This window comes from Rhinolophus hipposideros (genome assembly GCF_964194185.1).
Source record: "Rhinolophus hipposideros genome assembly, chromosome: 16".
Taxonomy (NCBI): Eukaryota; Metazoa; Chordata; class Mammalia; order Chiroptera; family Rhinolophidae; genus Rhinolophus; species Rhinolophus hipposideros.
Genome location: NC_138062.1, coordinates 22322186 through 22338522, shown reverse-complemented (window position 1 = coordinate 22338522; position 16337 = coordinate 22322186). Strand labels below are relative to the sequence as shown.

The 16337-nt window shown below is 33.4% G+C and overlaps 1 protein-coding gene across 3 annotated transcripts in view; it reads left to right on the top strand.

Moving 5' to 3' along the window:
* The window catches only part of LRBA (LPS responsive beige-like anchor protein), a 570825-nt gene that overhangs the window by 496491 nt on the left and 57997 nt on the right, over positions 1-16337 (top strand). For all 3 annotated transcript variants that reach the window (XM_081075612.1, XM_081075611.1, XM_081075613.1), the window contains exon 48: positions 4511-4678. In XM_081075612.1, coding sequence (XP_080931738.1) covers positions 4511-4678 — 168 coding nt within the window. The remainder of the gene's footprint in view (positions 1-4510; positions 4679-16337) is intronic.

Here is a 16337-nt window from a genome sequence, read left to right as displayed (position 1 = left end):
TATGGCATTTTGTATCTCAGAACTGAATAGGGCCTTCAGGAAGCCTGGGAAGGGAAGCAGTAGTGTAGGTTTGCAGAAATGTGTATCTAGGCTGCACAGACCTATTTCCTTCTGGTTATACAGTTATTTCTATACTTAAAGATTAGTAAATAATATGTGCTCTTTTTATTTGATTTTTTTCTATAAATCGTTTATCCTGTAGCTATCAGTAGCTTTTAATTAGTTGCTTTTTAAAAACGGTATGGTATGAGAACATTTAGCAAAAGGTAAATATTAGCATTAATCTGAGAATTACAAGTATGAGAAACACAAGTAATATACAAATAAGCTTTCCTGGTCTTGAGGTAATTAATTATTTAATAACTTCTTTTGTTAACTGAAATTGGTTTCCTTGATTTTATATAAAATCAAGATTTTATATAAAATCAAGATTGTTTGAAAATAAAGAGAAATTGCTGGAGTATCTCTAAAGCATGCATAGATTAACCAAACACACGATTAATGCCTTTTATTTTAGAATTATTTTCTCTAGTAGCTTAGAATTTTTTGGGAAAAGCAAACTATTTCTATATAAGTTATATTATTTGATTCCACTATAGGAAACAAGAATAATTTTATATAACGTTTTTATCAATAAATAATTCATATCCTTAATGGGTTAGTTTCATGAAAACATAGATTATGCTCTTTCAATGAGATTGTTAGACACACATTCATATATGTTATAATTATTTCTGACACAGGGTTATACAAACGAGTTATTTATGAATAATTTACTTTTACCTTTATAATATTAAAGCTTTAATTTGTTGGTGTTCTGCATGTGTACCAAATGAAAGTTACAAATAAGTGTTTATATTTGACATCTGTATACTGTACTTTTTAGCATATCTCAAGTGTTTTAGTCTCTGTTTAATAGATCTCATTAAAAAAACAGATATCAGCCCCCAGACAGTTTGTCAAGACTAATATGAGTCCCTCTGGATTGGATTGACAATTTATGTGAGGCTTCATATGATAGTCTTTTCATAGTCTTATTTGATCCTTAACAATTGGACATTAGTCACTGATTTATTTTATAATAACTCAGATGAGTTGAATATTATTGTATTGTGTTGGACATTTTAGTGGATTTTCTTTTTTACAAATTTTACTCAGAGCACACATTTGATGTAAATGATGTACCCAGCCTGCTAGGGGAGTACTAACAATTGATTGGTTAGGTTTGAGAGCAGCATGGGAAGCAAGTTACTATCCCCTAGCTGCAAACCGTATTTAACTCCAGTCTTAATGAGGACTGTCTGTCCTAAAGGCTTTGAGAAACCTCAGATGCTTAGCATTCCTTGGCATGTTTTTATTTATTTTCTTGGTGACTAAAAATGTGGTTATAAGTATTTTATATAGAGTCTTTTTTAAAATCTTAACATACAAAAAGGGATTTAAAGAATTTTTAATATAAGTTTTATGGTTTATATTTTTGAATCTCAAGAACAGGAGTTATAAAATGTAATCCCAGGGTATTTCATTTGAATTATTTGTATTTTTTTCCCCTCAGTAATTTCCTCCTGCTTGTCTTTACCTCTTCCCTCAAGTCCCTAGTAAGTGCATTTGTGTATTATTATATACTTCTGGTTAGGCAGTTGTTATTCACTGGTATCAAAAGGAGGCTAACGTCCTGAACTGACTGTACTGAAATGTACTAAAACTTTTTGGAATTCCCTTATAATCCATAGCAGTTGTTTCTTTGGGTCCCTTTTTAAAGCTTTGGTATATTGCAAGAAATCTTTGAAGGCCACTAATGAGATTTTTACTTTCGTTTTTAAACTTTTATTTCAAATTTATTCATGAAAATGACATGTTTCTCAACCTCTGGAAAAAAATGTTGCGAATAATTCTGTGAATTACTGGTCAACCCCCTAAGGACTGACCAGCATGGCAGTGCAAGGGGAGGGCCAGACCGTGGCACTGTGGTCATCTGTGCACGTGTGTCTGTGGTGTCCTGGGAGCAGTGTCTTTACATTCAGCATTTTTGCTTAACATTCTGATGTGGTGTCAAGAAATAAAGGTTTAAGCATCTACACCTAGCCAATCTCACCAATTTGAATGTGCATAAGGAAGTAATCGACCTTAGGAAAACACAATTCTTTGTTTGATGACACATAAAATAAAATTGCCCTAGTTTTTAGGGCTTTAATATTGAGAAAATTCATTTGTACTTCGTCATTTGCTGAGCCTTCTAGAATTTTATAGTCTCAAATCACAACACTATGGACACTCAGGAGACTCCTCACTGTTCTATCTTATTAAACAATTTTGAAATCATTAATTTTTAATTAGCTTGGATGCAGAGTTTTTTTATTGTTTCAATAGTGTGTGTATATGAAGTAAACGTTTTTTATTTCAACTACTGGTGAGAGTATTATTTACATAAATAAGTGTAGGTTCTTTCTGAGAGTACATACTGTGAGTTTGCTCTGTATAGGCACACTTTTTTTTGTAGACTCAGAGCTATCACATGCTAATCTATTATAGTAGAGCTTCTCGGCAGTTTATTGACTCAGAATTTGAACAACTAAAAAGGATGTAAGCTCAAAGATATGTATAGGTCCTTCCTTGATTGAAAGTTCTAATTAAGTGAATTGGAGAAAATTAACTGAAATTAGCTGTCAGAAAGTCACATTTAAATGAGTGATGAGCTAGTCTGGCAGTAAACATTTAAATGATATAAATTGCCATTTAAGTGTATAGTTTAATGTTTGTCATGCATTAATGTGACATGAGACTGCAGTGACAATCAAGCAGCTTGCTCTAATTTGAACATATTTAGGGCTTTTGTGTGGAGTGCACTGCACACAAATTAAGACAATTGCTGTTTTTATGTGTCACTTTAAACATGTCCCCCACCCCACCCCATCCCTACCCAAGGCCCAAGTTAATGAAACAAAGGTATCATTTTTGTGTGCAACTTGCATGAATAGTTTCTGGATTGTTTGGATTGATTTTGAATCCATGTACTTAAAATAGGAATTTGTTTAAAGTTATTATCATCCCTTCTCTTCTTATTTCAAATAAAATAGGAAGTAGTTTACTAAATTTTTAACTATAATGAGTTTTATAAGAGATGTCTAAAATAGTAACTTGCACAATTGAAACTAGCTAAATATTTTTTTGATATATTTGATTTCAGGTATACTTTGGAATATGAGAATTAACTAGAGTTTTATTTACAGAATTGTTTTACATTTTATGGTATTTCATATATTGTGAAGCTATGTTAAATATTATGAAAGGAAATATATTTGAATTCAGCCATGAATATCTTTCTTATTTGTAGGCATTTATTTTAATAAAGCATACATTTACACAAGGGTACACCTCTGAACTAATAGGAACTTCTTTTGTCACAAGATGGTTTGTATTTTTTTGGTTGCTGGCTATAGAAGTTAGTCAATTTTGTTTTAACAGCAACAGATTTCTTTTTATAACATTGATAACACAGCAGCAAGTCACACAAAAAATACATCACGGCTATACACATATTACTCAAAAAATAATAATTTCAATGAGACACATTACCTGATATAACTTGATATACTTCAAATTAAGCTTCAGAGTTTGAGTTTGAGAGATCTCTAATTTGATCAATTATTTATTGACAAGCTAGTCCATAATACTAAACTTTAATATTGCAGTAATTTTGAAGAGTAATAAATAATATAAATAAGACTACTTATCTAAAAAGTTTTGTCTCTTTTTTTTAAAAACTTTATTTATATCTTTACTAAAGTCAGTAAACATTTATTGGTACCTATTGTGTTTTCGGTGCAGTGCTAGTAACTGGGAATGTAATGATGAACTGGAAGTGGATTCGGTGCCCAGCGTTTCCACTGAACACTTAATTATGTTCATTCATTATTCATTGGGCACTGTTATGTTAATAGCATCAAATATTTGGACTCGTTTGATTTTAATACCTAGAATAATAATTCAGAAATAAGTATCCCTCCCAAGATCTAATTTGTTGGCATAAAAACTCAGTTGAAATAACTAAATAATTTGGTTACAGTTGTTGCAGTCAACAACGAAATGTTTCTATGTAGAAAAATTCTAAATATGTCAAGTGGATAATAAATGTTTGCTTTCTCATTTGCTCTCCCACAGTAGCCTTTACATTGTATGACCTCCTTTCTTTGAAGCATAAATTGAGTACATTTCAGGCCTGAGGTACGTGTGACCAAGACAGAACCAGTCCTAGCCCTCACTGCACTTGCATATGTACAGTATGGTTGAATAATTCTGAACCATTAGCAGCCTGTTACAATCAGCATAAGAAGTGCTGGAAGGTCTCTAATTATAAATAAAGGAAAACAGATTCTGATGCAAAATAAGACCTTAGAATAAATCTGTTCACAGTAAATTTAGTGTTAAACTTGACCGCTTGTTCTGAATTTTTCTACATATTTTATAAATAGAATTCAAGGTAATAATACCATCTATGCCCCTTTTTCAGGCCCTGGAGAGTGAATTTGTTTCCTGCCAACTTCACCAGTGGATTGATCTCATTTTTGGCTATAAACAGCAAGGACCAGAGGCTGTTCGATCCCTCAACGTGTTCTATTACCTGACCTATGAAGGAACTGTCAACCTGAATTCAATAACTGATCCTGTTTTGAGAGAGGTAAGTTATCTGACTGGGTCTAACAGGTATCTTTAGACTAAAATGTACTAGATATAATCTTCTCCATGTTTTCATTTTACTGATGACAATAGATGGGTGAAGTGACATAAGCAGAATAACCTTTCAGCTAGTGACTTAGCTGGGACTTGAACCCAGGACTTCCCTCCAACAAAATGTTTGACTCAATATGCGGTGAGAACTTTTTCTATTTGAACCCATTAAGGGATCAGTTGTGTTTGTAATTTTTATAATTTTGAAGGCTACTCACTAATTTCAAGTATTAGAAAATAATAATTCATTAAAGAAATAAGATTATATGCATAAATCTATTAAAGGTGATAAAACATATATATATGGTACATAAGTTCATGTGTTTATATAATACATAAGTGTAATACGTAGAAGTTAATAGTAGGAATGAATTCCAAAACTTTCCTAATTATAAATTTGGTGTTACATGTTATTGAGACCTGTTTTATCTTTGTCATTTGTTTTCTTAGGTAAAACACTGAAAACACGTTTTTGACAAATACAGGATTCACCAAAAATTCTGTATCTAGCCTTGCTTTTTTTTAATAGTTATTTTTAATCTAATTATACATCTACCTCACTCTAACATACAGGTGAAAAGATTATAGAATTGAACAGATATCACCTTAAATATCTATACAATTTTAGAATAAGACTGTATTTAAGAAACCAGGACTTAAATTCATAGGGAATGTTGTATATCACTACAAGGGAACATTATTCGTAATATGTAAGGTTGGTCATTTTTCACCAGTACTTGATGCATTTATAATTGTACTGATGACCTGGTCATGTTGACAGTACATCAGAAGTGCATGTTTAAGTACATTTGCCAGTCTATATTATCGCCTAGTTTATGTTCTAGATAAACGTTCGTACACAAAGGCACCATGTGCTAGATGTATGTTTGTCTTAGTCTGCACAGGTTTTGAGTTGCTAGTTTTCCATCTATTTTAGAGCTGAATTTAGTGAACTCTTAAAGACTCTAACAGTTTTTCAGTTCTTTACGTGTTCCTTCCAGAGGGCATTTTATTTTATTTAGAGCATGACACAGAATACATCTAGGGTTCCATATATGAAATTGAGGTTAAAGCAAACATGCAAATGGGGTTACCAAACAGTACATGTTTTCCTTGTTAGAATAGAACCACATAGGCCCATTTACTTCCTTTTTATTGTTTTTAAAAATATTTGAATATTTGTTCTATATGTATATATCCATAATTTTTCATCAAATACACCACCTGTTTTTATTTTCTCAAGTTCCCTTGTAGTATCTATATCTCTACATAGCTGTAATGTGACTGAAATCATATATGACTGATTTTGTAATCTCCTGTTTGAGTATACCAGCCAGCATATATTATGTTGCTACATAATCTGTGTAGTTTTAATTTTAATTTTGAAATTCCATAATATTCTGTAGAGTTGCTATGAAAATGTATTTAACCCTGTTTCTCCCAATGTAGGATCCTGTTTTATTTAGAGTTTTCTATTAATGCGTCCAAGACAATGTAACTATCCCTTTCACGTTTTTAAAGTTTTTGCAACATTGCATGATCAAGGATGGCTCTAAGCCTGTATCTGTGATGCTGATAGTTAAAAAGTCAACTAGTCAATCAGCTGGTTGTTTCCTCTACAGAACACCTAACTTAATTGGCCCTTTTTTAAATTCTAGATTGACCACTTCTCTTCCTCACACACACCAATGATTTACCAAAGGAATTTACCATATATTATTTTCAGTGTAATCAAAAAGAGCACTGTCCCACAGAACTTTCTGCAGTAATGGAAATGTTCATCATATCTACACTGTCTGGTATGGTAGCCACCAGTCATATGTGGGAATTGTGCATTTGAAATGGCCTAGTGTGACCAAGGAATTGAATGATTAATTTTAGTTCAGATTTAAATAGCCACATATGGCTAGTGGTTACCATGTTGGACAGTGGAGATCTAGAAGTCTGTCATATAACTTGAATGACCATATTTTCTGAACCCAAACTCAGGGCATGTGGTCAGGCAATGGGACAAGAAATATTTGTTAGATTCGCTTGGTAGAATATTTGAAATTGGGCACACTCCGTGTAGACATTAGATACTTAGTTGAAATATATGTGTAAACTAAATTCTGTTTTTTTCTTTCACTTAAACTAACATGCCTTCAAATAATGTTTTTTATTGTGATAAATAAATATAACAAAATTTACCACTTTAACCATTTTTTAGTGTATTGTTCAGTGGCATTAAGTATATACACATTATTATGCAACCATTACTACCATCCATCTTCAGAAGAGTATCGTCTTCCCAAACTGAAACTCTGTATGCTTTCAACAGTAACTCCTTATTCCCTCTTCCCTCAGCCCTTTCTGTCCACCCTTCTACTTTCTGTCTCTAAGAATTTGACTACTCTAAAGACCTCTTAGAAGTGAATGAACAGTGTAGCTGGCTTATTTCACTTAGTGTAACGTGCCGTGATTCAGCCATGTTGTAGCATGTGTCAGAATTTCCTTCCTTTTTAAGGCTGAATAACATTCCACTGTATACATATACCGCATTTTGTTTATTCGTGTGTCCATGGACATTTTGAGTTGTTTACACCTTTTGGCTATTATGAGTAATGCTGGTATAAACATTTGTGTACAAGTATCTGTTTAAGTCCCTGCTTTTAATTCTTTTGGATATTTATACCCTTAAGTGGGATTGCTAGATTATATGGTCTTTCTATATTTAAATTTTTGAGGAACTGCCATATCAAATAAGTTTATAGTATGTATTTTTCATGATCAGCATTTGTTAAAGATTATTTAATGCTTTGCTTTAAGTTTCTTTGACTTTTTTTTCTTCCCCACAACCCCAGGTAGTTAATTATTAGCAAATTAAAACTTTGACCGGAGAGTTTTTCACTCCATGCACCCTAATTTATTTTTATATTATATATTACATATTAGACTCAGCATTCATTCTAAAAACATGGCCTATTATGTTCTAAATATGGTAGGCACTTGATGTTCTTGAAAGAATATATCACTTCATTACTTAGTGCTATTCATGGAAATATACATGATTAATTCACAAAAGCCTTCTGAACGTTGTTGAAACAAATGTGATAATCTTTTATTATGGCCATTCCGTATCATAGTGCTAAATCCTATGGCACAATGCTGTCCAATATAGTAGAATAAACAAACAAACAAATAAATATATGTAGATTTGATTTCTGGCCTCGATGTCTGCTCGTTGTGTGACATGGATCTTCCTGAGACTCTGTTTCCCAATATATAAAATTGTATGAAAATGCCCACCCCAAGAGGATGACATGAGGTGTAAAGCATATAAAGTGTCTGGATGTTGCCTAACCCATTATAAGTACTCAGCAAGTGTTAGTTCCTTCCTTTCTGTCATTTGCTGTTAACCCCCTGGGTTAGGAAACACAAAAAGAATATGAATTACTGATTGTATCATAGAAAGAATAAAATGCTAACACTAGAGAAGTTATTGAGACCTTTTCTTAGAGGACATGCAGAATTCATTGTAAAATGAGGCAAGGAGAAAACGGAAGACAAGAATAGGTCATTAAGTTGTTCATTTTTTTTTCCCAACAAACTTCTACTAAAACCAAATTATGTAATAAGAGTTAAAGGCAAGTCCCTGCCCTCACTCATCAGCTGAAGTTCATTGTCTACTAGGGAAATATGGGTAAGTAAACAAATATAATCCACTGTAATAAATTCAGTGTAGGGATAAGTACACTGTGTGTATGCACAAGCATGGAAGAAAGGCACGAGACCCAGACTGGCAGGATTCAGGCATGTTAATTCAAATGTAACTAGAGGCTGGAAATGAGAGTCTGGGGCTGTAGATTGAGGGATGAGTAACAGAACGTTGGGTAGAGTCGTGAGCAAAGGATATCTACCCAGAAGATACGACATAGGCTTCCTGCATGTAGGTGAAAGAGAGGCTATTGAAAATGATGTATGTGAAATGACGCTAAAGTGGTAAGATGAGAGAAATGGACAGCTGGCAGACCACAGACGGCCTCCAATTCCATAAAAAGTAATTTTAACTGCATTATAAAGCAGTGACTTGAAGGCTGAAGGTTGATTGCATCACCACATGTATGTTTTAGAACATGTCTGGAAGAAGATTGATCAGATAAGAACTGAAAAGTACCCGCTGGATTATTCTGAGTCATTGGTGACCTTAGGGAAAGTAGCTTAGAAGGTAGAGGACTGTGCTGTGAATGGGAGATGAACAAGTCAACACAAGTGAGAAAAGGAAATAATTGAAGGGAGAATTTTTCACAGCTTTATTGAGCTACAGCACATGTATGATACAATTCACCTATTTAAAGTCTCCAGTACAATAGTTTTTAGTGTATTTACAGTTTTACAAGCATCGCCACCATCTAATTTAAAACATCTTCTTCACCACAAAAAGCAACCCCACACCCATTAGCAGCCACTCTAAGGGCGATTTTTTTTTTAATGGGTAGATATTTGACCATGTTTCTGTGTTTTTTGGAAAGATAGAAAAAGAGGGAAGACGTGAAACATATTACAGGATAGAAAGCATGTAACAGACTACCAAGCTCTATGAGGAAGAGGAACAAACTCCAGGACACAGAGATAAGCCATGGACAGCAGGGAACAATACTGCGTCGTCTGAGATTAAAGAGTAAAAGGTTTAGCTTGGGGACTGGTATGAGTCAAGGAGCATGAATGAGGTGGAAAAGCAATAAGGTTATGAGGGTTTGTACCAGGAGTGAGATATTACTTACAGAAATACCTAACACAGTGATGGGTGCTTAATATTAGGTTGGTACAAAAGTAAATGCGGTTTGAAAGGTTAGAACTAATTACAAAAAAATGTAATTACTTTTACACCAACCTAATAGATGCACAATAATAAATAAATATTTTTCCATGTTGTTTTTCTGTGTTCTCAGCAACAGGATAGTAAGTGTAAAAAAAAGCTGACTAGAGAAGGTTTATGTGTGTGTGCAAAGTATATATGGAGAGAGAGATAGAGAGAGATGGGATTTTGCCATGAAACTATGGTGGAAAATATTAAAAAAAAAGGATTGAAAATGAAAGGGTAATTCATGAACTTGTTAAGGGGACATTACTGAAATGGTGGATCTAGGCTTCTTAGAATAGGTAAGGAAGAGACTGATAAATTGGGAGAGTTTATTCTTTTGTTCATTATTCATCTTTTATTCAACAAATACTCGTTTGTTCAAAGTGCTAAAAATACAGAAATAAGCAAGAAAGTCAGACAAAGTCTCTTCTCATGGAGCCTGCTTTCTAACGGGAGGCATAGAAAATGAACAAGAAAGATTAATTTCATTGACTGATAAGTGATACGAAGAAAATAAGGCTGGGCAAGAAATACAGAGTTGGGAATAGGGCAGTATTTCAGAGGCTTCTCACAGACTGCCTTTCTTCATACACAGTTTCCTTCTAAACTTTGAGTTTGAGACTGGAATAAAACTACACAAGGAGACCTAGGAAGGCAGCTCCCACTGCTCTAACCACATGTCTGTAACCCCCCTTCTTCCCCACCCAGGCTGGGACAGCCTTCAGGTCAAGTCTTGTCACAGGCCTTCTGCCAGTTGAGAAGCTGCCACTGCTGCCATCTCTAAATTTACTCCCCAACCCCATCTCTAGGCTATACCAGCTTTCCTTCAGAATTGTGTTTCTCTAAGGCTTTAACATCTCTAAGATTAGTAAATTTGTGAATACACTTACATTAAAACATTATCTCTACAAAATCATAATAATGGTGCCAGGATAGAACACTGGGATTAAAAGCAGACTAGACTAGACTTTGCTTCAGTAGCTATATTTTTACTTATTTCTGTTCACTGCTGTGTATTTAATTTGAGACACATGGATGTTCACATAGTCATACATAGAGGCAAGTTGTCTACGTACAAGTTATGTTTTCACCTTCTACTTGGGAAAAGCTCTATTCCTCTTGAGAAAGTTTTATTCTAGAATGAGTGGTTAATACTTATGGCATAGTAAGTGATCATAAAAATAATCTCTCTATAAAAAAAGCACTAAACGATAGATATAATAACCATGAGAGGACACAGAGTAATCAGAGAAACAGCCTGCAGCACATTAAACTTTTATGTTGTTTTTAATTTTTAGAAAACAGCTGTGTTATCAATATACAACAGTGTCTGCATTTGCATATATCACACATCAGAAAGAATTATTTTTCAGGCAAATATGCTAATTTCTTCAAATATCTGTGACCTCCAAATAAAGGATATATTCTTCTCTTCAGTTGTTTATTCTAACAGATGTTCTTTCCTTTATTTCTCTCTTTGGTACTATTTTCTTTTTCATGTTTCTCTACCGTACCATTTTTTAATCTCTATTTTTCTAGCATTGCATATGTTCTTTTTTATTTGCATTTTTTAAAAATTGAGGTATAATTGACATAGAACATTACATAGTTTCAGATGTACAATGTAAAGATTTCATATATGTATATATTGCAAAATGATCACCACAATAAGTCTAGTTAACATCCGTCACCATACAGTTACAGGATTATTTTGCTTGTGATGAGTACATATATTCTTTTATAGACAAGGTACAAAAAAATAAAAGTTGGTTATTTTCTGATGATTAATTCTGCTGAATTTAGTTTGATTCATCCATTTCTCTTCCTCCATACTTATCAAATTTATGAATATCTTATCAAACCTTTCTTTTTGACATTTTTATTTTTTATTTATTGGGGAGACATTGGTTAATAAAATTATATAGATTTCAAGTGTACAATTCTATAATACATCATCTATATGTTGCATTGTGGTTTCACCATCCAAAGTCACCTGTTTCAAAAAAAAAAAAAAAAACAAGGAAAGAAGAAATTAAAAAGAGAATAATTAGGATCATTTAATTCCAGATCAGATATGAGTAAGAATAATTTTATTTTTAAAAAAACTCTTTAAAATCCAAATTCACAAAATAAATACATGATGAGTTGAATATTAACTTTATAAAATAAGTATTTTAAAATAATTTCTTTAATATATTTAGAATATAATTGTATGTACAGGCATGGTTCCCAGAACAATTCTGTATTCTTATCCAGAATTCACCTTTCAATTCTCATAGAAATGATATTTGCTATATCTGAAAGTTGAGAGCTTAATTATCTAGTCCTTATTATAAAACATTTCACTGAGGGATTTTTAGTGGTCAGAAATAAGTGTTAAAAAACAATATATATAAGATATGCTCTGAGTAAGATGTGTACACTAACTATAGAAGCAAAAGGAGGAGCAGCCAATCCAGATCAAGGAGTAATAACAGCCTCAACATAATTCTTAAGAAGTGAGGAGTTAAGTAGGTGAATAATAGAAAGGGGAATTCAAGGCAGAGAGTACAGTATGTGGGAAGGAGTACAGTATGGCTCTGACTGGAAAAAAACATGTGGTGGGTGGAGATCATAAGTCAGTGATGAAGAACAGCTAGGTTGATGGTATCTCCACAACATATTTGGAAACCATTTATGTCTATCATTACCCTAAGCCATCATCATCATCTCTCCTCTGGGCTAGTGTTAGTAGATCTTGTCACTTTTTTCTATCCTTAACCTGCCTGCAATCCACTTTCCACAGAGTTGCCAAAGTGATTATATTAAAGTGTAAATCAGATCACGTCACTCCTCTACTTCAACCTATTTCACATTAAACATAGAAGAAAAATCCCACTCGGTCCATAGGATCTGGCTCCTGCTTACCTCTCTGATCTCATGCCATGCTTTTCTCTTCCTCATTCGTGTGCTCTGTCCCACTGTCCTTTCTGTCCCTATCCCTGGGAAGACTCTCACTGGCTTAGTGCCTTTTTAATCATAGCCCTTCTCTCTGACTGTCCCAGATTTTCCCATGTTGGCTCCTTATCATTTATGCTTCAGCTTAAAGGTCATCTCTTCAGTGAGGGCTTTTGACTGCATGCATCCAATCTAGTTATCTTTTTGTTATTAACTTTAATTTAGAGCTAAAAAACGTGGTATAGATGGTAAAGATTCTTTGAAATCTGTTGAGACTTGACACCATGGGCGACTCAATTTTTATAAGTATTCTACGTGTACTTGAAAAACAATGGTTGTCCTACAACTTTTAGGAGTAGAGGCCATTTTAACAGTAAGATAGTGAATAAAGAGAAGTGAGTGTAATTAGTGAATGTGATTTTTTTATTATTAATATTATCGTTCTGTGCTATATTTGACCTTGAACTAAACAATCCCATACTGCTATTGTTTTTCAATTCTTATGCCCTTTTTATCTTTTTCCTATTTCTATCCTCAAGTTCTCCGTTCTCGCTTCTTGTTACTGGGTCAAGTGTGTCTACCTCTTGGGCACTCCTCCTCCTACGCTACAATTTACTATTTCTTAGATGTGATAGTCTGAGAAACCAAATAACCAGATATGGTAGAACTAAATTAAAGGTAACGTAAATAGGTTTTGATTACTTTACCAGACACAAAAACATAAACTGCAGTAATCAAGACAACATGTTCTCGTGAAAGGATTGAAGTTCATTGGAGCAGAATGGAGCTTCCAGAAATAGGCATCTCACATATGAAAGTATATGATAAAGGTGGTATTTTAAGTCACAGTGAAAATGCCTTCTTATTCAACATGTGATAGGAAGACAGCTGGCTAATTGTTTAGAATATAAATTAAATCCGCACTTCACATCTTAAAGTGAAAAAAATTATAAATGAATTATACATGTGTTTATTTAGAATAAAGAATATTTTATAAAATGTGAAACTATGGAACTTCGATGATAATATAGCTGAGTAGTTTTATAATCTTGAAGTGGAGAGGTTCCATTTTGTAAGTCTAACATCAAAACCAAAAGTCATTTAGAAAATTGATATATTTGGCTATCTAAAAACTAATGTTCTTGTACATCCAGAAAAACAACAAAGTTCAGAAACAGATAATTTACAAAAGATGAAATACAAACCACAAATGAAAAGTGGTTCATCCTTACTAGTAATTAGTGAAATTCAATTTAAAATGCAACTGCATTTTTGTCTATGGAATTTATTTTTAGTACATGGAATTTATCTAAGATTAAAAATAATGAAAATTCCTGATGGTTAGAAAGCAGATATTGTAATATATTTGATGAGGGTGAAAATAGTTTGAATCTTTATAGCAGTCAGTATCACTTTTTTAAATAATCATGCACTTATTTACTTAGAACTTTAACTGAAAGGAATAACTGAGTAAGTATGCAAAAAAATTATGTTCAATTGTATAGTTGTTAAAAAAACATAAATGTCTAAGAATAGAAAACTGGTTAAATAAATATTGGAAAATCCATATAATGGAATGCTGTACAGCACCAGAATTATTGCTATATATGTCTATATGTATTGCCGTCGAATTGTATTTTGCCAAATGACCGTGAAAAACAGATTATGTTATGAAACATAAAATACAAATTTTATATGTGTGTGTGTATATATATATATATATATATATATATATATATATATATATATGCATAAAGAAGAGTCTGGAATTACAGACCCCAAGATACTTACATGGTCATCTAGCCAAAGATGGTCATTATCTTTGGTTAATGAGATCATGGTATTCTTTCACTTGCTACTTTCTGTATCCTGAAAATTGTTTTGCTTTAAAATCAAGGGGCAATGCCAACTGACAATTCTTTTTCTCATTTGAGGGGGAAAAAGTCTCTTCTTGAAAATTTGAACATGAGATGCACATTAACATGAGCATAAGAATACTGACTTTGCTTTTGGCTCTTTGGAGGTCTTTTGTGATTACTTTCTAATGTTCTGGCCATGAAATGCTGCCAGAATAGTGACTTTGTATAATGATCTTCACGTAACCAATAAAGGTGAAGGAATTTACAATTTCTTAACTTTTATCTCAGAAATCAGTATCTCCAATCTTAATTTGTTATTTAACTCACTGGGCTATAATTTTTTCACACTTTTTAGCTATTTATTAATAGCAAAGTTTATTTCTTCACTTTTCCCATCATATTTGAGGAGGACCAAAAAGATCACTTCTACAGTTAGGGAAAATATTTTAGATAGATCACTGTTGATTGTAGTTCTTGTCATCATTTTCTAAAAGCAAGAAAGCTTTTGGCCTAAGATGCGTGATTTCTAGATCTCTGGATTCACTGCTTAGTTTGTGTGTGTGTGTGTGTGTGTGTGTGTGTGTACTTAAATTGGTATATAATGGGCTTTAAGAACTAATTTATCAAAGCAATGCATGTTAACTATAAAAAAATTCAAATAATACAAAAGTATAAAGTAAAAGAGTGGGAAGCCCCCACCCCCAAATTTGGACTTTGTTAACTGATGCCAGCCTCACATGCTAAAGTCAGCTCTAGTAGTTCCTATATGATGATGTCATTTGATATATGCAGAAAAAGCCTCTGCCACAGAATTCATCCTTTTTTACTAATTCTAGAAACCACCATTACTGATAATTTATTTGATTACAAATCTTTTCTGTTTTTTTTTTTTTTTTTAAACAGTCTTTCCAATCATTCAACTGTCTGTGCATAGGATTTGGTAATAGGTTTTGACAAAAGGGAAAGTACAGACACAGCACAGGGTCCGAGCAGCCATTGTGTAGGAAGTTCAAGAGCAGTTTCTGGGGTGAGCCCAGGTTAGAAGATGGGGTGGTGGTTCAAAGGCTGAAAGATAACTGCAGATAGAAGATACTCAGGAACAACATTAATATGTACAAGCTCTTTCATCTTGTACCTTGCCATAAGTCCTCACTACATTTCCTCTGGAAGCGTCATTTTCTCCTTTACTATTCAAGCAAATCCAATTATTTTATGTTTATGTGAGTTCAGAAATTAAAGGTATTAATTTCCTTTTTAAAATGGAACTAGGCTCTATTTACGTAGATGGGTAGTGAAGAGGGGAGGGAGAGCCATGATCCTGCTCAATTTAAAGGATTATATACAATGGGCCTGAACATGAAAGTAAAACCTGAAATTCTTCCCTAAGTTGTGTTTAGTGTCAGTGGCTGGTTTTCCCTCGTCTAAATTTATCCTTCCAAACACTGTCTTAGCAACACATAATCACTCTGAGGAGATCTGTTTTCCAAAAGAAGCAGCAGTGTGTTTAAGTTTACATGACCCCAGTTTCATGACAGCAGTAGCAAATCAGATATCTTATCCAAGGAAAAGCATTTTTGGCTTAGAATTCAATCACTTTCATGGTGGGAGTCAACAGCTTGTTTCAGCTCTAGCACTACTGCAGAACACTGGCCGCAGTGAATCTTTCAGAAAGCATAAACACAATTGGTATTTATAGCATTGTTAACATTTGTTAAATAGTTGGGGGAATGGCCTGTAAGCCTGTTTTAAGCAGGTGGGGCAGGAATCTTTGTTGTGACTGCATCGAGATTTAAGAGTAGTGGGGCAAAGGGATAACGATATTAACGATGGTTGTAGCAACAGAGGACATTAGAAGTATTGAATACACTGAGCTAAGATTTCATGCAGCCACAATTCAGTGTTACAAAAATAATGCTGAAGCATCTCTGGCCAGAAGTGTGTTACCCAGATGGCATATTTGACACAGTGCA